The 20,263-nt window shown below is 38.1% G+C and overlaps 2 protein-coding genes across 11 annotated transcripts in view; both read left to right on the top strand.

The window, feature by feature from the left end:
- Positions 1-18,631, top strand: part of LOC112822309 (uncharacterized) — a 52,926-nt gene extending 34,295 nt beyond the window's left edge. For 9 of the 10 annotated variants that reach the window (XM_073895338.1, XM_073895333.1, XM_073895336.1 and 6 more), the window contains 6 exons: positions 1,714-1,849; positions 3,730-4,041; positions 5,000-5,200; positions 14,105-14,332; positions 15,152-15,373; positions 18,341-18,631. In XM_073895338.1, coding sequence (XP_073751439.1) covers positions 1,714-1,849; positions 3,730-4,041; positions 5,000-5,200; positions 14,105-14,332; positions 15,152-15,373; positions 18,341-18,502 — 1,261 coding nt within the window. In that variant the 3' untranslated portion in view covers positions 18,503-18,631. The remainder of the gene's footprint in view (positions 1-1,713; positions 1,850-3,729; positions 4,042-4,999; positions 5,201-14,104; positions 14,333-15,151; positions 15,374-18,340) is intronic. The other variant, XM_073895340.1, reaches the window with a different exon arrangement.
- Positions 18,632-19,958: 1,327 nt separating this feature from the next.
- ESR2 (estrogen receptor 2) overlaps positions 19,959-20,263 on the top strand; it is a 106,747-nt gene continuing 106,442 nt past the window's right edge. The window contains exon 1 of the mRNA XM_025869911.2: positions 19,959-20,176. The gene's annotated coding sequence lies outside the window, so the exon portion shown is untranslated. The remainder of the gene's footprint in view (positions 20,177-20,263) is intronic.

Here is a 20,263-nt window from a genome sequence, read left to right as displayed (position 1 = left end):
GAGTTCCAGTAGCTCCCTTACCCTGGGCAGGGTTCCAGGGCTAGTTCCTCCACATTCCAGTTGCTTTTCCAAACTCCAGCTATCCCTCCAAGCCCCAGGGCACCTGGGGCTGGCATGGGCCAGTGACCCAGAGCTTGCAGAGGTATCAGTCAAGGCATCTCTGTCTCTCCTGCCTCTCCATGTGGTCTCCGCATCCTCTGTTGTGCAAAAGCTGCTCAGTCAGCCCTCAACTCCCCCTCAGGCCGAATTGCTGTACAAATAGATGTAGGTGAGCCCAGGGTCTTCCCATGTCACCATCTTGGACTGGAATGCCCTCTGGTGTTTCTTATAATGCGTTTCCTCTGATAGTTTTTCCATTTTTTTCTTCTGAAACTATATTATTTTCATTTTCATTTTTTCAATGGCTTTTTTTTTTCTGAGTATAGGATTCTGGGTTGCCAGTGTTTTTTTCTTATAGCATTCTAAGATGTCATCCAATTCTCTTCTAATTTCTATAGTTTCTGTTGAAAAGTTAGTCAATCTTATTGTTGTACCTTTGAAGGGAATAATGTATGCTTTTTATTGGTAGCAGTTTGACTATGATGTGTCTTGGTGTGGCTTTCTTTGTATCTATCCTGCTGAGGATTTACAGAATTTATGGAATCTATCAATTACGTCTTTCATCAGGTTTGGAATCTTCGGAATTATTTTTTCAAATATTGTTTTTATCCCATTGTATCTCTACTCTCACTCTAGGGTTATAGTTATAGGTATGTTAGAACTTTTGAGTGTGTTCTGCATGTCTCTAATATAACCTTTTAAGGTAAAATTTTCTGTTTGGATAATACAAATAATTTCTTTTGAACTGATCCAAATTCACTAATTCTGTAAACTATAATTCTTAGATGAGGAAAAAAAAACATAGAAGATAGATTGAAACTTTAACCTAACTATGGGTACAGGATAGAAAATATTATCAAACCTAGGCATTAGTAATCAAAACAAAAACCAGGGGTGCCTGGGTGGCTCAGTTGTTAAGCATCTGCCTTTGGCTCAGGTCATGATCCCAGGGTACTGGGATCAAGCCCTGCATCCGACTCCCTGCTCTGAAGGAAGCCTGCTCTCCCCCTCCCACTCCCCCTGCTTGTGTTCCGTCTCTCACTGTGTTTCTCTCTGTCAAATAAATAAATAAATAAAATCTTTAAAAAAACAAAAACAAAACAACAAAAAACTCCAAAAAGCAAATAATTAGCTATTTGGATATTTGATAATAAAACAAGGTTTTACATAAGCTATTCTCTATTGCTGCTTCATTATTCTAATTCCCTTTCCTCTTATCAAATCCCAGTGGAAGAGCCCATCAGGTGTTATTAAAATAGGAGTACTTGTATCCCTGTGGAACCTCCTAATCATTACAGTGTTATCAATAGTGGCAGTCAAATATTCATGCTCAAATTTCCCCTTGAAAAGGATGGTTTAAAAATTGACCTTCCCCAGGGGAACTACCAGAGGACTTAGCACTGGATTGTTTTTCTCTCCGTTTCTCTGTCATTTCTAGTCTTTCCCTAGAGATAGATGGGTAACTGCACAGCTCTTTTCATAGAAAGTACATTTCTACTTGGTACACATATTTAATACATTTTAAGTGGGGATTATTTCTTTTAATTATTTTTAATTCAAGTTTGAAAACTGAGTTGGTTTCATGATGTTGTTACCTACTGATATCTTATACAGAGTACATCTGTTTGAAAGAGAAAAGGCAGAACGAAAAGCAGGCCTTTTGGAGAAAAAGTTAGCAGGTACTGATGGATTCACCCCTTATATGAATATGAAAGGACAAGAAGATCCCTTGGATAGTTTCATGAAGAAGGTGAGAATAAATTTTGAGTGACTTTTAAAGAAACAGGAATTTTATTACCTTGCGTTACTCCAAGAGATGATTGGCAAATGTTGAGTAGTTGGTCTCCTTCTTATGGGGGATCAGAGGAAGCAGTGCAGTGTGGTTGACTGAAAGCCTTTCTGAAGGACAGAGAGAAGGCACAAGGCAGATCTAAGGTCTCTGATTCTGCAGGGAACCAAGCTGAGAGAGAACTGGGGAGGTGGTGGTTAGAGAATGAAGTATTGGAATTTTACATTTCTGGTATGGGTTACTTCCTGCTGCTGACAACATCTGGGTTTTGGGCTCTGAATGTAAGGGTTGAAGAGAGGTGTAAGTGAGAGTCATTGAAACCAAGGCACAGGAATCACAAAGCTAAATTGGTGGATCATCTATATTGGACCTTGAAATCTAGATTTATGGCATCAGTTGGGTTTAGAAGGAAGAGAGGAGCCTGGTCCCTAGTAGATAGCAATTCACAGGATGAGTAGAGGTTTTACAGAAGAATGTTGGAGGAGGATGGGAGCCACTCTGTTGTCAAGGAAGTGGTGAAAGTTTATTTTGAAATCCTTAGACTGTAACAGTTTATTATGTAATCTGAATGTAAGACAAGGTCCATTATAATCCAATTAATGTGAAGGTTTCCATTTATTTTTTTAATTTTTATTTTTTTAAAAGATCTTATTTATTTATTTGACAGAGAGAGAGAGAGAGAGAGAGACAGCTAGTGAGGGAACACGAGCAGGGGGAATGGGAGAGGGAGAAGCAGGCTCCCGGAGCAGGGAGCCTGATGCGGGGATCATGACCTGAGCTGAAGGTAGATGCTTAACGACTGAACCACCCAGGTGCCCCAGAGGGTTTCCATTTAAACAAATTCAGCAACTACCTTCAAAGTAATTTAAAGTAATTCCAATTTTTAATTGCCCCTCTTAAGTAATTCACAATAACACTTACCATTTTTTTCCACTTCTGTCACTAATCTGTCACATTCTTGAAAAACTCTCCCAAACCAGCGTGCATGCAACTCTGACCTTTTCTCCCATTGCCCTTTTATTCTGTCTCTTCTAGCCTTTTAGTGATGTAAACCCATCATTACTTCAACAATTCTAGCCCTCTTTCTATTTCTCAGTTTCACATGACAAAAAGCCCAGAAATGGAACCTATTTACTCAGCTTCTAGAGTTGAAGGTGTCAAGAAGGTGGAAAGAAGGCTAGAATTTATAAAGGTAAAATGTTCCTGTGGGAGATTGGGAAAGAAGTACAAGCATCATCCTCCCGGCCCGCCCTCAGGCTATTTACAATGGAAGCAGGATGATTACAGGAGCACAAGGGAAAGGTTGGGGGAAAGAATGGGACTTCTTTCATTTATACTTTTACATCATCAAAACTGTTACTACTAAGTCACGTTCTATAACCCTAATGAAGTCTTTATGGAAATATCCATTTCCCCCCCAACTTTTCACTTCATTGTCTTAACATTCATTGGTGATCCTTGCGTGAAACAGTTATTTTATTAGATGCAAAATGCTGATTTTAAAATTTCTGTCATTCTTTCTACACTTATTAGCTCAAAATTTTCTGTAAAGAGTGTAACTTCATAAACTGAGGCTGTTTGGTTAGGTGCTTCTCCAAGCTAAATTTCCTATGTTCCCAAACCAGTTTCTCCATATGATCACTTTAATACCTCTTGATGTTCTAGTTTGCTCTGTTGAGTATGCCCTTGTCTCTCTTATGACTCCATAACTCTTTATTTCTTTTGAGGACCTTGCTCCTAAAGTTTTGTATTATGACTATATTTATATTTCAAAAAAGGAAGTAAATGTCTCCATATTAAACTCCGAATGGGAAGTTTAACATGTGTGTTGGCATATTTAGGATAAAGGTGAAGCTATCCTGACCAAGAACTTTGAAAGAGACATTTTTCACTCTGAAGGACCAAAAGATGGGCGGAATATTTGGAATAAGTGTCAAGAAGATTCAATCCATAAGGAAAAACAAAAATATGAATTGGACAGACCTCCACATTCATTCGGCTGGGAAACCAAAACTGCACGATCCCACTATCAGAAATTCCTCAGTCAGTTGGCTACTCTTCTGAGCAACAGTGTTGTCCCCATACCAGCCACCGAGCAAGCTGTGAAAGAGAGGATTCAGGAAATTGGTGCAAAAGAGAGATCTTGGAAGTTTGTAGGTGTATTGACGACAAGTCATTCTTTCAAACTTGTTTCTTTTAACGTCAATTTTGATATTAGCCGATTTAGGAAATTCTGTGGCTCTGCATTTTAACTTTGATTTTATTTTTACTACTACAATGTAAAAGGGAAGAGGGTGTCCATTATTACAGCAGAGGTAGTGTAGTGTGTTTGTTAAGAGCAGAGAGCCCAGGTATGAATCCCAGCTCAGCCATTACCAGCTGTGTGCTCTTCGGTAGATTACTTATCCTCTCTGGGCCTCAGTTTCATTGGTAAAATTTGGTGGGATGAGGTGAGGGTGGGGGCTGGAAGGGCATAGCTCCTATCAGAGTGGTAAGGATTAAATGGATTAACACATGATAAATGCTTAGTACAGTTCAGTGTAAGCTCAGTGAATCCTGGCTTAGAAATAGTGGTATGGTGAAGATAATGTGTCCATCATGCCTAAATCCTGGTCAGGTCAGCCTGTGCAGTAAATACACTGTCAGATCAGTTCTTTGTTTGAATTTATTGGCCGACTCTATGAAAAGATTGAACCAGCAGGTTTCTGTGGCTATATCTCCTTGTCATATCCAAATCAGCTGAGTAAAATTTCATGCCTCCTCACCTTAAAATTCAAATGAAGATAGGTATTGCTTAGGTTCAAGTGTTCGTAAAATCTGCTGCAGTCTGTTTATTGTAGAGTTCCAATTTTTTCTTTCATTTTTTGCTTAAAGTTCATTATACAACTTTATTTCTCAGTACTAACTAAAATGTCTCATTTTGTGTATCAAACCTTTCCATTTTTTCCTCTAAAACCGGCTGATACGTGTCAAATCTTAAGTCTTTCCAGCTCACCTAGGTAGTAATATAGCGTTACTACCGTGTCGGTATCAGTAGAACTTGCACATAGCTTTGAAATGAAGTGGAGATCATGGGCCCTCAGGAGGTTGAGCTATCCTTCCTCCCCACAGAGGACTGAAGACCTACAGCAGGAAATTCTGACGCTCACTCAGCGCCTACAGCAGCTGCCGCGTCACTCTGAAGAAGCCGCTAGAGAACCGTCCCAGATGCAAGACAGGTGTAGGGAACAAAAAAGAGCCTTGAAACGTCTGGAAGGAAAAACTGCTGTAAATGACTTCTTTCAAGAGAGTTTAGACTTGGACAGGAATAAAGTAAGAATTTCCTGCATAAGGCATTTCTTTGACAATGAAAATGATCATATTTTATTATATTATCTAATGTTTAAAGCTGTTAATACTATTTATACTTTATATTGGAAAAGGAAAATTTGCTACAAACCTTTAAACCTGCTTTTATCAAAAAGCCTCTCCTCGTTCCATATCTCTCATTTCTCTAATACACACATATTCCGTATTCATTGGAGGGCATAGTGTATTTCTTAATGTACTTTAAAAAGCGGATTAGAAGGAAAGGAGCTCAAAGGAATAACTGTACAGGTAGCACATCAGGCACTGTGTCAATAGATCTGAGGAGTATCAGGAAGGGGCCAGTGATGCTCTTCCTCGGTAATTACTGTTAGACCAGTACCTTCTCTACTCTTCACTTCTCTGCATCTGTAAGGAAGACATGAAAGTGTCAATTCTAAGAATGGGGTGGAAACAGGAAGGGTACAATATAATTTGTTTTCAGGAGATTTTTAAAAAATTCTATTTCATTATCTCTTAATAGCATTGCTTGTCACATCATACCAATGTTATACTATTTCTGTAATTGCTGTGGCTCAGAGCGTTATCTCACTCATTCACTCACCGCTCGCTCATTTAGTCTTTCATTACACTCATTCATCATTTACGCATGGAGCACTGAGTTTAGAAAACCTCCAGTGCTTAGTGAAGTGATATTAACTACGTTCTCCACAGAGTCTAAGTATAAATCCAGCTCCTACCTCTGTTCCTGAATATGTAATCAATGATTATTCATTTCCCTGTAAACATTTTAAAACACTATATTAAATTTTAAGAATATTCAAGTAACACATGCTTTCTACAACTCTTGAAATCAGGTTAAAAGGTTTGAAGAAAGAATAATTTTCCCCAACTTTCTTTCTGCTCATCTCACTTCAGTAACCAGTAGTGTATATATCTTCTACAACTATTGCCATGCTTATGGAAATATACAAGTACATGTATACAGGTGGTGGTATTTTTATAAAACTGGGACTATGCTAGTCAAATACTCTTCTTAACATAGTAAAAAGTTAAGTACCTCATGGTTTTTTCTTAGGTTAAAAGATACAGATTTAACTCATTCCTTTAATAGCTGCATGGTGGTCCACAGAGTATATATAACTTATTTATTTGATCAGTTCCCAATCGATGGACTATCAAAATATTTCCACCTTTTATACCACTCCAAATAATGGAGCAATAAATAGACTTATATATTTATCTTTCTACATTGGTGCTTTCTCCCCCTGTGGGATTGAGTTCTAAATGTGAAATTGTAGGATCACAGTTTATGAGTATTTTAAATTTTAATAGCTACTGCCAAAATATTAGTTCCAAAAGGCAGAAGGAATTCACTTTCCAAATAGAAATATAGGAGTACCTCTTTCTTCTTCATAGCCTAGCCAGCATTGGAGATGTCATTCTTTTAGAGACAGAGAGAGAGAGTTGGGTTAAAATAGTACAGTTTTAACGTTTACTTGATTACTAACTAGTAAGTTTGAGCAACCCCCCTTTTTTTAAATGTTGGTTTCTTGGATTCCTTTGCCTCTCTACTCCTCACAATTTGGACCTCAAATACAGAAGATTGAGTTAATCAAACTCTATGGTTCATAACACATTATCTTGGGCCATGGAAGGGCTTTCTCTTATTTATTATTATTTATTCCATTTAAGTCCATTTTCCCATTCCCTCTTCCAAAGGAAATCAATCCGGGGTGCCTAGATGGCTCAGTCGGTTAAGCATCCAACTTTTGATTTCAGCTCAAGTCTTGATCTCAGGGTCGAGAGTTCAAGCCCCTCACAGTGTGGAGCCTACTTAAAACAAAAACAAAGGAGATCAATCTAATGAGTTTAATGTATATCTTTTTGTTTATACAGTTGACCCTTGAACAATGTGGGGTTTAGGGTCACTGACACCCTCCCCATGCAGTCAAAAATCCCCATGTATAATTTTTGACTCCCCCAAAACTTAACTACTAATAGCCTACTGTTGACCAGAAGCCTTACTGATAACACAGTCAATTAACACATAGTTTGTATTCCACATTTGTATATGCTGTATTCTTACAATAAAGTAAGCTAGAGAAAAGAAAATGTTAAGAAAAATCATAAAATACATCTACAGTACTGTACCATATGTCTCAAAAAAATCTGCGTATAAGTGGACTCGCACAATTCAAACCCATGTTGTTCAAGGGTCAATTGTATATGTTCTTTTAAATATAATTTTATGCACATATTTTAATTTTCATAAATGGTACTATGGCAAAACCTCATTCTATTACTTAGCATTGTATTTTTTTTTAAAAGATTTTATTTATTTGACAGAGAGAGACACAGTGAGAGAGGGAACACAAGCAGGGGGAGTGGGAGAGGGAGAAGCAGGCTTCCCGCCGAGCAGGGAGCCTGATGTGGGGCTCGATCCCAGGACCCTGGGATCATGACCTGAGCCGAAGGCAGACACTTAATGACTGAGCCACCCAGGCGCCCCTTAGCATTATATTTTTAAGATCCACTTAGTGTTGCTATGTGTTCATCTAGTTCATTGCTTCTGTCTATTGCATGGAGTTCTCCAGAGTGCTTATCTGCCATGCTCTGCCTGTCCACTCCTCAGTGATGAATAATACCCTGGTTACCTCTGTCCTGCCACCACAAACGCTGCTACCAGCATCCTTGTAAAAGTCCCCCTATAGACCTGTGGGAAAATTTCTTAGGGGTGTTTGCTCAAGATTGGAATTGGTGGCTCATTGCGTATATGTACACTTAATTTGATTAAGTACTGCCAGTCAGTCAGCTCTCACAGAACAATAGTCCCACCAGAGATACATGAGGGATCTTGAATCTCCACGTTTTTGTAATTTCTTGGCATTAACCAGCTTCCTAATTTTTCCCATTCCATTGGGTATGAAGTGATTGCTAATTTAATTTGCATTTCTCTAAGTATTAATGAGTTGGGGCATTTCCTTTATGATTTTGTCTTTAGGCTTTTTAGTCCTTGCCTGTTTATTTCCTTTACTCATTTTCCTATTTGGGTTCCAGTCTATACTTGTTAATTTCCAAAACTGTGTGCATGTCTTCCTCACCCTGTCCAGGCCCTTCCACTCCATGGCAGGTCACCTCTCCATGTGGGCTCTCCTCTCCCCCCAGTCAGACTCTGAGTCCCTCTGCAGGGCAGCCCTCCTCTGTGCCCACTTTTGTCATCCTGCTTGGGTCACAGCATTTCTCTCATCATTCTGGAGCCTACCTTGTTCTGCCCACTTAATGGCTTTAGGACTGAGTTGTCCAGAGAGAAAAAGAAAGGAAAGGAAGAATAAGAAGAGAAAGAATAAGAGCAACCTGTTTATGTTTAACCTTTCACATATCCTGATAAATGTACTTATTTAAATCATAATTTAAATCATAAATTTTTCTGTCAAGAGGTACTTTAGCTTTGTTTCACAAATATTGACAAAATATTGGTCAAGTTTAGTGGTTGACCTTGAACAACATTTGACCAATATTTTCCTTATTTTTCATTTTAAATATAGTAATATGTTTTTAAGTTTCCAGATGTATGGGATTTTAAAAATTTTGTATTTTATTACAACACGCTGGCAGTATATGATCCTTGAGAATTTACTGAGACTTCTTACATGGCTTAATACTTCGTTGATTTTGGTAACTGTTCCATGTGTGCTTATAAGAATGTGTTCTCTGTTGGGTATAAAGTTCCATATATAGCTAATGCTCAAGCATATTATTTGTATGGTTCAAATTGTGAGTATCTCTGATGATTTTTGTATCCTTGATTCTGGAAAAGGTATCCTAATTCTCAAAGAATAATTTTTTGTTCATCCATGTATCTTTGCAGTTCTATCATCTTATGCTTTATAGGAGCAGGTGCACTTATGATGATATTTGCTCTCTTGTTCTTTTAAGCACTATATACATTCTCCTTTTTGTGCTTTATAAAATATTGCCTTAAATTCTCCATTTTCAGAAATTATGGTATTGTATAATTACAATGTTCTTTTTGTTCTTTTTGTTCATGTGTACCTGATATATCTTTTTATCCTTTTATTTTTTGCCTTTCTCCATCTTTGTGATTAAAGACAGTATATGGTTATATTTTTTAAAAATCAGATTGGAGGGTATCCAATTGGTGAATTTAACATATTTATCTTTATTGCAATTATTATATTAGCATGTGATTGTCCCAACTTATTTCATAATTTCCATATATTTTACTTTCCTTTTGTTGGGGGGTCTATTTTCCTGGTTTCTATTAAGAGATAATTTTTTTTTCCTGGTTTTAAAGTTATATGTTCTATTTTTATTCTTATGTTGGTGTTCTTTAAGAACCATACCCTCTTTTACTTAATATTTATAGGAATATCATGTCCCTTTTGTTGTTGACCTCAGTCCCCAATTGTGTTGGTGTTCTCTAAATTTTTAATTTTTGGGGGTGCCTGGGTGGCTCAGTTGGTTAAACGACTGCCTTCAGCTCAGGTTATGATCCTGGAGTCCAGGGATCGAGTCCCGCATCGGGCTCCTTGTTCAGTGGGGAGCCTGCTTCTCCCTCTACCCTCCCCCCTCTCATGCTCTCTCTCTCTCTCTCCTTCTCTCTCTCAAATAAATAAAATTTTTAAAAATAAATAAATACATAAATTTTTAATTTTTGCATTTTTTGAATATACTGTTTTCTTTTACTTGGTTCTAATTATTTTTAGATAATCACTAAACTTGACCAACATATTTGATACTTCGTAGAGTCCCATGGTATTACATAAGGTTTATAGTATTATATTAGACATGATGAAAAAATGTGCAAGAACTGCAAGAAATCAGTTTTCACCACAATATGGAATTTCTTGGAGAGACCAACTGCTCACACATGATCAGTATCACAGATACTCCCAACACTTGAACTTACTGCGATAGCAACAGGAGATAGCTACAAAATTAGTATGGTAGTACACTATGTAGTGCAGTTAATGTTATGCAGTTATTGATTTAACATTGCATTTACATGTTTGTTTATACTTCTCTTGAATGGGAATGGTATCACATATGATCTGTGGTATTTGTGTAATTTTGGATAAATTTTAACTTTTTATAATAGCTTTGTGATATTTTATGATAGCAAATGATAAAATAGACCAGTTTCTATATATATTTTATGTATTTATGACATATCTAACTTTTAAAAAATTTTTCTGATATCTCTAGGCTATGTGGTTCATCTATGGGTTTTTTCAAATTCTTGCAAATCTTTACAAGTTTTCCCAATATATTTATTGAAAAAAAAATCTGTGTAGAAGTGGACCCACACAATTCTAACCTGTCTTGTTCAAGGGTCAACTACACACACACACACACACACACACACACACACACACACACACACCTTTGACTGGTATTGTCTCTCGGGAGAACCCTAATACACCTGGCTTTTTTAAATTTTCATTTTATTTTAATTTTTAAATTTTTTTAAAGATTTTTTTTAAGTAATCTCTACACCCAACGTGGGGCTCAAACCTACAACCCCAAGTTCAAGAGTCACATGCTCTGCTGACTGAGCCAGCCAGGTGCCCCTGCTTTTTTTTTTTTTTTTTAATAGTTTATATCCTAATATCCTTTTATCCTGCCTGTCTGAAGAGTTTTCTTTTTTTTTAAGATTTTATTTATTTATTTGATAGCGACACAGCTAGAGAGGGAACACAAGCAGGGGGAGTGAGACAGGGAGAAGCAGGCTTCCCTGTGGAGCAGGGAGCCCAATGCGGGGCTCGATCCCAGGACCCTGGGACTATGACCTGAGCGGAAGGCAGACGCTTAACGACTGAGCCACCCAGGTGACCCTTGAAGAGTTTTCAATCTGATCTTTCAACTCACTCAATTTGATCCTCAAATCGAGATTTTATCCATCTTTTCATCTCATCTATTACGTTGTTCATTTCAACTCTTCATTTGTCATATCTAATATTTCTACTTGGTTGTTTTATTTTATAATTTCTTGATCAGTTAATGTTGTCTCTCCTGAGTACCTACCACTGTGAGTAAAGGTAAAGTTAAAATTTTTACACAAAACTGAAAGTGATCAGAGAAAATAAGGCCTTGTCCTAAATTTCATTTAGTGGCAGATGAAGAATTAGTCTAACAGAATACATTTTTAAAAAATATTTTACTTATCTATTTGAAAGAGAGCAAGTGAAAGAGCAGGGCCAGGGCAGGGAGGGGGGAGAGCAGAGGGAGAAGCAGACTCCCTGCTGAGGAGCCCAATATGGGACTCCATCCCAGGACCCTGGGATCATGGCCTGAGCCGAAAGCAGACACTTAAGTGACTGAGCCACCCAGGGGCCCCCCAACAGAATACATTTAAAGGAACAACAGAGGACAGAAATAAAGTAGGTTAATGATAACACTACGTGAGTATAATTATTCAGTGTAAACTGTATACCTGTCAAAGTGGCAATTTGTACATACAGTTTACAATTTACTCAGTTAGCTTTGTAATATAATTCTCGACAAATTAAAAATATTCTTTTTGAATATCAATATTTCACAATATGTATTTAAAATAAGACTATTAACATACTTTTTTCCTGCTATTTCAGATATCTGTTGTTTAATATTTATAATATTAGTGATTGGTAATTTTTGATAATTTGGTACATGTCATCTTTCCCTTTAGCAGATTTTATTTTATATACTATAATAGGATTTTATACTTTTCTTCATATAAGTCTTATAAGTCCTTCATGTAAGTCTTGTAAAATTTATTCCTAGGTCTTTTATAGATTTTCTGTCCATTGTTAATAGCATATTTTCCCCATTTCTATTTGAAATGGCTATTAATAATATAAATAAATGCATTTGGTATGTTTTGTTGGTTTTTTTAAAGATTTATTTATCTTGCACACACGCACACATTGGGGGGGAGGGACAGAGGGGGAGGGAGAAAGAAAATCTCAAGCAGACTCCCCGATGACTGCAGAGCCCAATGCAGGGCCCTGAAATAATGACCTGAGCTAAAATCAAGAGTCTGAGGCTTAACTGACTGAGCCACCCAGGCGCCCCACATTTGATATGTTTATATTTTTATTAATTACCTACCATCCTACTGAATTCACTTATTAAATTCAATAGTTTTCTTTACTAGGTTTTTTTTAGTTTTCCAGACATGATTCCATATTATCGCTTTCTAGAAAATAATGTATTTCTATTCTATTTTCAACTTATTGCCACTGAGTTATAAAATATCCTTTTAGAATTATTTTCATACTTTCTGTCTATGCATTCTGTATATTTCTCCTTCCTAGTGTTATGTATTTTTACTTTCTCTCTTTCCTTTTTTTTTTAAAGATATTTATTTATTTGAGAGAGAGAATGCACATGGGTGGGAGGGTAGCATCAGAGGGAGAGAGAGCAGACTCCCCGCTGAGCAGGGAGCCTTATGCTGGGGTCAGTCCCCAGACCCTGAGATCATGACCTGAGCCAAAGGCAGATGCTTAACCAACTGAGCCACCCAGGCGCCCCTCTTTAACCAGGCTTGTTCGGGGCATCTATTTTATTTTCTAAAGAACCAGTGGTTCTTTTTTAATATAAATTTTACTAGCTTTTGATTTATATATGATGAAAATATATGGTATTTTTATTAGATTTGCATACCCTTTTTTTTTGCTGGTAATAACTTCATAAAGTACACCTTACTAGAAAGAATATAATTAAAATCACCAATAATCCTACCACTGTAAGGGCGCCTGGGTGGCTCAGTTGGTTAAGCAACTGCCTTCGGCTCAGGTCATGATCCTGGAGTCCCAGGATCGAGTCCCGCATCGGGCTCCCTGCTCAGCAGGGAGTCTGCTTCTCCCTCTGACCCTCTTCCCTCTCGTGCTATCTCCCATTCTCTCTTTCTCAAATAAATAAATAAAATCTTTAAAAAAAAAAAAAGAAAATCCTTTAAAAAAAAAAAATCCTACCACTGTAAGATAACCAGTGTTAACATATAGGCATAGTTTTTCTTAATCCTGCTTCCTTCATTTTAGCTATATCACTAGTATTTTCTCTTAGCCAGTATTTTTGAAACTTGACTTTTAGGGAATGTTTAATCAATAATATGTATTTTATTTAATTATTCTTTTTTTTAAAAGATTTTTATTTATTTACTTGTCAGAGAGAGAGAGAGCACAAGCAGGGGGAGCAGCAAAGGGAGAGGGAGAAGCAGGCTCCTCACTGAGCAAGGAGCCTGATGAGGGACTCGATCCCAGGACCTTGGGATCATGACCCAAGCTGAAGGCAGACACTTAATGACAGAACCACCCAGGCATCCCTAATTATTCTTTTTTTGACATTTGCATTGTTTCTATTTTTTCATGTTATAAACAATGTAAAGAATATCTTTGTGTATGAATGTTTAAATATTTCTTTCCTTATAATACATTGCTAGAAAAGTTGATATAATCTATGTTGCCATCTGTTATTTATAAAATTGTTAGCACTGAGCCATCAATTTTATTGTCGTATTTTATTTTCCAGATTATTTTAATAATGCATATCTTTTTTAAAAAAAGATTTTATTTACTTATTTGAGAGAGACAGAGTGAATGAGAGAGAGCACAAGCAGGGGGAGTGGCAAAGGGAGAGGGAAAAGCAGGCTTCCCGCAGAGCAGGGAGCCTGATGCGGGGCTCGATCCTGGGACCCTGAGATCATGATCTGAGCTGAAGGCAGATGTTTAACCGACTGAAACACCCAGGCACCCTTAATAATGCATATCTATGGTGAAAAAATATTTTACGTATACAAGTATTACTGTCTGCAGTTTATTAGCCTAGAGTAGATCTGGTATGCTAGTGTGGAACACCACCTTAAAGTACAACTTCTTTATTTCAATACTGCTGATTTCTGCAAAGGAAAACTCTGGGACTAAGAATTCGTGGACAGACGAGCATGGCAAGATGTCCAGACAGCTAGAGAAAGACAACGAGGAACAAACGTTATTGAATATTCAGCAAAATTTACAGATTGCTACAACTCAGAGACTAGAGGAGAAAATTCAGAAACTGCAGAAACAGCTCAGTGATTTGAAATTGTCAAATAAAAGTATGAAAATTCAACTTACAAGAGTAAATGTCCTTAAGGTAAGTAAAGGAAGTGAGGCTTTCAAAAATTCTCTTCAGCTTTGGTCTGTTATTATTTTAGCTGCATGTTTCTTATTGAATTTTTTAAAAAATTAACATTAAAATTGTTTTATATGCACACATGAGTATATATAATATTAAAGCATATCGGATAATAAAATTAGATGCATGGACATCTACCACTTATCTAAAAAACCAGAGTAATATCAACCACACCACAGCCTATTCTCTTTCCTACTTCTCAAAGGTAACTGGTATTTTAAATGCTAGGATTCTAGAGTCCTTGTTCTTTTCATCTTACTTTGGTCTTTCTTATTGGGGTAATAGTTAAAAGTTTTATTCATTTTTGGAGGCTCCTCTTTGGATCTTCTCCATATCAAGCTTCACTTATAGTATTTCAAACATATGTTTTATGCCTTAAACCAAAGGTGCACTAAATACTAATGGATCAATTTTTTTGCCATTTTATCAGAAATAGTTATCTTGCTTCAAAGCCAGTTATTTTCTCTATTTCTGAATTTGGTTAACAGAGGCTGTTAACACTTTTGAGACATGAATATTCATTAAACCTCTTTAAATCCTAAGTGCCTAGTTTATAAAAGTGCTCAGTGACTGTTATGATGAGTATGATGGTTGAGAAATGTCCTCTTAATTCATAAATTGTGGAATTTTCTTTCTTTTCCATATATCAGATCTTCCAAAAAAAAAAAAAGAAGAAGAAGAAGGAAAAGAAGCATGGGTTATATCATGCATCTTGTCTTTTATTTAGAAGAGATCTAATTAGTCATCTCCCTTTCCCCCAACCTTATACCCTCACAGAACAAAACAATTGAAAAGCTTAGGCAATCTTTAACACGAGTTGAAGCAATGAAAGGGAAGGCAGTTATGAGAACAGACAACTTGAAAACTACATTGGATTCTGCCAAGGAAGAGGCAAGAGGGGACAAAGAGAAGGTCCATCAGCTGTTAGACACTGGCACTCCTGCTGAGTTCTGCACAGCAAAGGGCACACTCGATAAAGTTCCAGGACAAAAACATGAGGTTTGTTTTGTTCATTATTATATCAACAGTCTTTGAGTTAAAGTGATCAACACCCATCTCAACTTAGACTCTTATCTAAGCCAGACAAAAAGGAGTTTGTTGGCTTATGGAATCAAAGGTGAGTTAAACAACCAGACCTCTGAGGGGGCAAGAGCTGCACTTGGGCCACAGGATCAGCGCCTGGAGACTTCTAAAGCTTTTCTAACCATCTGTGTGTGTGAGCTTGCTTTATGTTTAGAGAGTCTGTAACAGGAGAGAGAGTCCCAGGAAACGGTCTAAGAAAGCTCAGCTTAGGTCAAATGCCTACACCTGGTGAATCCACAGTAGCAAGGGGCGGCATATATGATTATCTTCACTTAGGTTTGCATACACATCCTCTGATTAACCAATGACAAGAGGAAAAAGATGTCCAAAAATGGAAGTTCAGGGGAAGCCATGTGTCTGGGGCTGAGTCAGTTTCTAGGAAAAGAGGGTAGTGCTTCTAAATTTGCCTAGATTTTCACGACATTTATAAAGCAGGTGTTGCAAGAGAATTTTTTTAAAAAGATTTATTTATTTATTTTAGAAAGAAAGAGAGAGACGAGGGGAAGGACAGAGGCAGAGGGAGAGGGAGAGAGAACCTCAAGCAGACTCTGCACTGAGCTTGGAGCCCGATTCGGGGCTCGACCTCACAATCCTGAGATCACGACCTGAGCTGAAACCAAGAGTCAGACGCTTTAAAGGACTGTGCCATCCAGGTGCCCCTTAAGAGAATTTTTAAAAGGCTAACTGATAATTTGGGGCTACTGTGGAATTATATGCCACATCTCTATTACTGGTAGCTTAAGATATATGTAACTTTAATCAATTACCTTAAAAGATTCTTGAAACATAAAATCATGATATTATTTTTGTTTTCTCTTTTTAAACTTCTGCATATTTATATTCTTGTTTTTATTCTTCCCAATATCCTTACTATATTTCCAGTCAGATCTCTCCTCCTTTGGGTACTCTGTAGTTGACTCTTTGCTTCTGAGATGACTTTGTCTTATTCTTGCCTGAGTTCAACCACCACATCTTCCTTATCTATAAGGCATATTGGATGTCATTTTTTGGTCCATTTGTATTCTGAATTACTACATTTCTGATTCAAAATAGAGGTGTTCCTGCACCCCCCATGTCTGCAAATCCTTGTTTGAAAACAATTTTAAAATATTTTATTTATTTATTTAGTTGTGAGTGAGAGAGAGAATGCACACATGCGAGTGGGGTAGGAGCAGAGGGAGAGGGACAAGCAGACTCCATGCTGAGCACAGAGTCCATGGAGGGGCTCAATTCCACGACCCATGACCTGAGCCAGAAATCAAGAGTCAGACATTTAACCAACTGAGCCACCCAGGCGCCCCTAAAATGTAATCCATATCAGGTATTGTGTCAAACATGTTTCTTTTGCTCTGTGGCAGTTTCTTTTGGGGGGGGGGAGTATTTTCATCTCCTGACTTGTTTGGATGATGCTCTTTTCTTCTTAAAGAAATTTGGAGGGATATTACTTGCCATTTATCTATTCACTTTAAAATCCTTTTAATTGGGGTGCCTAGGTGGCTCGGTTGGTTGGATGTCTGCCTTCAGCTCCAGTCATGATCCCAAAGTCCTGGGATCAAGTCCTGGGAATGAGCCCTGGGTGGGCTCCCTGTTCAGCGGGGCGTCTGCTTCTCCCTCTCCTTCCTCCTGCTCCTTCCTCTCTCTCTCTCTCAATTAAATGAATAAAATCTATAAAAATAAAAATCCTTTTAATTGCCCTGCCTTTTCAATTTCAGGTGTTTCTACTTTAGGGTAGTTACAGGGCGGGGTTTACTTACTTGGTTTCTTAACTCAATACTACCCTCTTGTGTTGGCAGTGAGTGCAGTTTCTAAAGTCTTACATCAAGTCTTTTCTGTTGCGGTGGGAGGTTATATGATACCGGGTTCTGCAGTGCTCTTGTTTATAGAAGTACCTTATTTTCCACTGTTTACTTTTTTTCTTTTCCTTTATCTCCAAACCTCCAAGGAACATCTCACCCTTCCAAGTATCTCCCTCTCTCCTCAGAAACCTTGTCCTTCAGAACTGCTATTTTTGGGAGCGCCTGGGTGGCTCAGTTGGTTAAGCATCGGACACTTGGTTTCAGCTCAGGTCATGATCTCGGTGGTCATGGGATGGAGCCCCGCGTTGGGCTCTGTGCTGGGCTTGGAGTCTGCTTCAGATTCTCTCTCCCTCTCCCTCCCTCTCTGCTCCTCCCCCAGCTCGCTTATGGGCACGAGCTCTCGCTCTAAAAATAAATAAAATCTTAAAAAAAAAAAAAGGCTGCCATTTTTGGTCTCATGTGCTTCTAAGCCCTTTTCTCTTCCTTTCCACTTGCCAGTTTTCTGACCCACCAGGTTGTAGACTTCTCAGTATTTCCCCATTTATGTATTGTCCTATTTCTGGGACACCACTGGAAACCAGCTGCATCCTCCAGTGTGGGCTCAGGAGCTGCCTCTGCTGGTTTAGGATATTTATTTCCCCACTTATATGCAACCTGAATTCTGTGATATTCTCTAGTTATGCTTTAGATATAATTTGTGAGTGGTTATAACTGCTTTCCTTAGAAGGTCACTATGGTTTTGGGAGGAGGAGTGGAGAGATGTTTAGGGGACTACTATTACCATACAGCAAATCCAAAGTCCAAAAAGGAATTTCCTTAGGGATGAAAAACAAGCAGCTGTAAAATTAGGTTTAGTCTATAAAGTGTAAAAATAAAATCTTAAAATGAAAAGTATATTTTTAAATAAAGAGTTCTTATAAGAGAAGAGACCGTATTTCTACCTTAAAAATATAATTTGAATGTAGAATGTTACAGTTCATAAAGAAATGTTTAATAAGACTACATTTCTGATACCATTTTCATTGTACACAATAAGTAGGTGACCGAAACTAATGATATATCTTATGTTTTTGGTGGTTCTTTGTAGCTTTCTGATTTTCGAGAAACTATTATGAAGATGTTGGGATTTAACATGAGAACAGCTGACAAGGAAATCATCAATCATCTAAGGCTTATTATACAAGATTATGAAGCATCTAACAAATCGAAGATTGCATCTGACTGTGAGACTGGACAGGATAATAAATAAAAAAGCTCTGTCTTCATTGCTGCCAACAAGAACACAGAAGATATAGACATTTCCTCCAGCATCTTGAATTGGCTACATTATGAATAAAATGCATTGGGAATTTTTCACTTGAAAAATTCTCTCCTTTAATATTTGGCATTTTTTTGTCATTATCTTGTTCTATACATTTATTTATGGTCTAGTCTAGATTGTTAGAACATATATCTAATTATATTTATTATTAACTGTATCTTAAGCAGGATATTAATTAGAACTTGTGTTCTTAATTGGAATATTTATATTTATAGTTAATAGACTATTTCTAAAATGAACAGTCCAGAATAATTATTTTAAAGTCAGCTGATTAGCAACCTTAATTCCCTTTTGCCATGTAGCCTAAAATACAGGATCCGGATCAGGACATAGACCTTTTTGGGGAGCCATTATTCTGCTGACCATAGCTCACATGTACCCAAACTGAATACACATATATTCCTACCTAATAGAAATGTGTATATATGAGGCGCCTGGGTGGCTCAGTCTGTTAAGCCTCTGACTCTTGATTTCAGCTCAGGTCATGATCTCAGGGTCATGGGATTGAACCCCGTGTTGGGCTCTGCTCTCAGTAAGAATCTGCTTCTCTCCCTCTGTCTCTACCCCCCTCCCCCCGGCTCATGCTCTAACATAAATCTTTAAAATAAAATAAACTATAAGAAAGAGAAATGTGTATATATATTCTACAAAAAGATACTTCTAAAATTATTCATGGCAGCGTTGTTCATAATTGCCCCAAATTGGAAACTGTCCAAATGACCAAAAGTAGAGTTAACTAATGGCAACCAGATCCACTAGTTAAGCAATCAGATCTCCTTCACTTGTGGGACAGGGAGAGGTCAACTGGAATGAGGAATTTTCTTAGGGGCCAAACTAGAAAGTGACTCCAGGTCTAACACTGGGGATATGGCAAATAGAGGACAGCCTGAGTTTGAAGAGAAATGGTAAATTTACGTGGCATGCAGTAACCAGTGGCCTGTAAGGAGAACTTAGTTCTTGTTGCACATCTGTTGTTAACCAGCCTCAAATTTTATTTTTTTTAAAGATTTATTTATTTATTTTGAGAGAGTGAGAATGGGAGAGAGAGAGTACATGAGAGGGGGGAGGGTCAGAGGGAGAAGCAGACTCCCCGCCGAGCAGGGACCCCGATGCGGGACTCGATCCCAGGACTCCAGGATCATGACCTGAGCCGAAGGCAGTCGCTTAACCAACTGAGCCGCCCAGGCGCCCTCAAATTTTAAAATAAACCTCAAAATTAGGAAATGTAGCCTGCACTTCTGACTTGTGACTCGGGTTTCAGGCAGCTCCAACTGCCCTAGCAGAAACATTTTTCAGGTCAGATTAATAGAGCTTGTTGCCCCAGGACAGGAGCCAGCAGGCACAGCCAGGCACTGTCCGGGGACCGTTTCCTCAAATGCACGGTGCCATTTTCGGGCGTGAAAGGCTGAGACAATTTCCTCCCTCCTAGCCTATCTGGAGTGTCCTCTTCTGCAAAAGAACCATTAGGACGTGTACAACCTACTCTGAAGTCCCGCCTGCGGCCCAACACACCGCAGCGACTAGAGCGGCTGCTTATACGAAGGCCAAGTGCCTGGCCAGTATTCCATTCGAGATTCTTCAATGGATGCCGCCAAACTGCAGGTGAGATCCCCGGCCGCGCGCCACAGTCCAGCCTTGAACTCCGCGACCCGTCAGCGAGTCCGCGCTACTGCGCCTGCGCCCCGTCCA

The sequence above is a fragment of the Callorhinus ursinus genome, unplaced genomic scaffold (genome assembly GCF_003265705.2).
Source record: "Callorhinus ursinus isolate GAN/ISIS: 27379988/994484 unplaced genomic scaffold, GSC_fseal_2.0 scaffold8, whole genome shotgun sequence".
In the NCBI taxonomy this organism is placed as follows: Eukaryota; Metazoa; Chordata; class Mammalia; order Carnivora; family Otariidae; genus Callorhinus; species Callorhinus ursinus.
The sequence above is the reverse complement of the archived record's forward strand: the minus strand, read 5'-3'. Positions and strand labels throughout refer to the sequence as shown.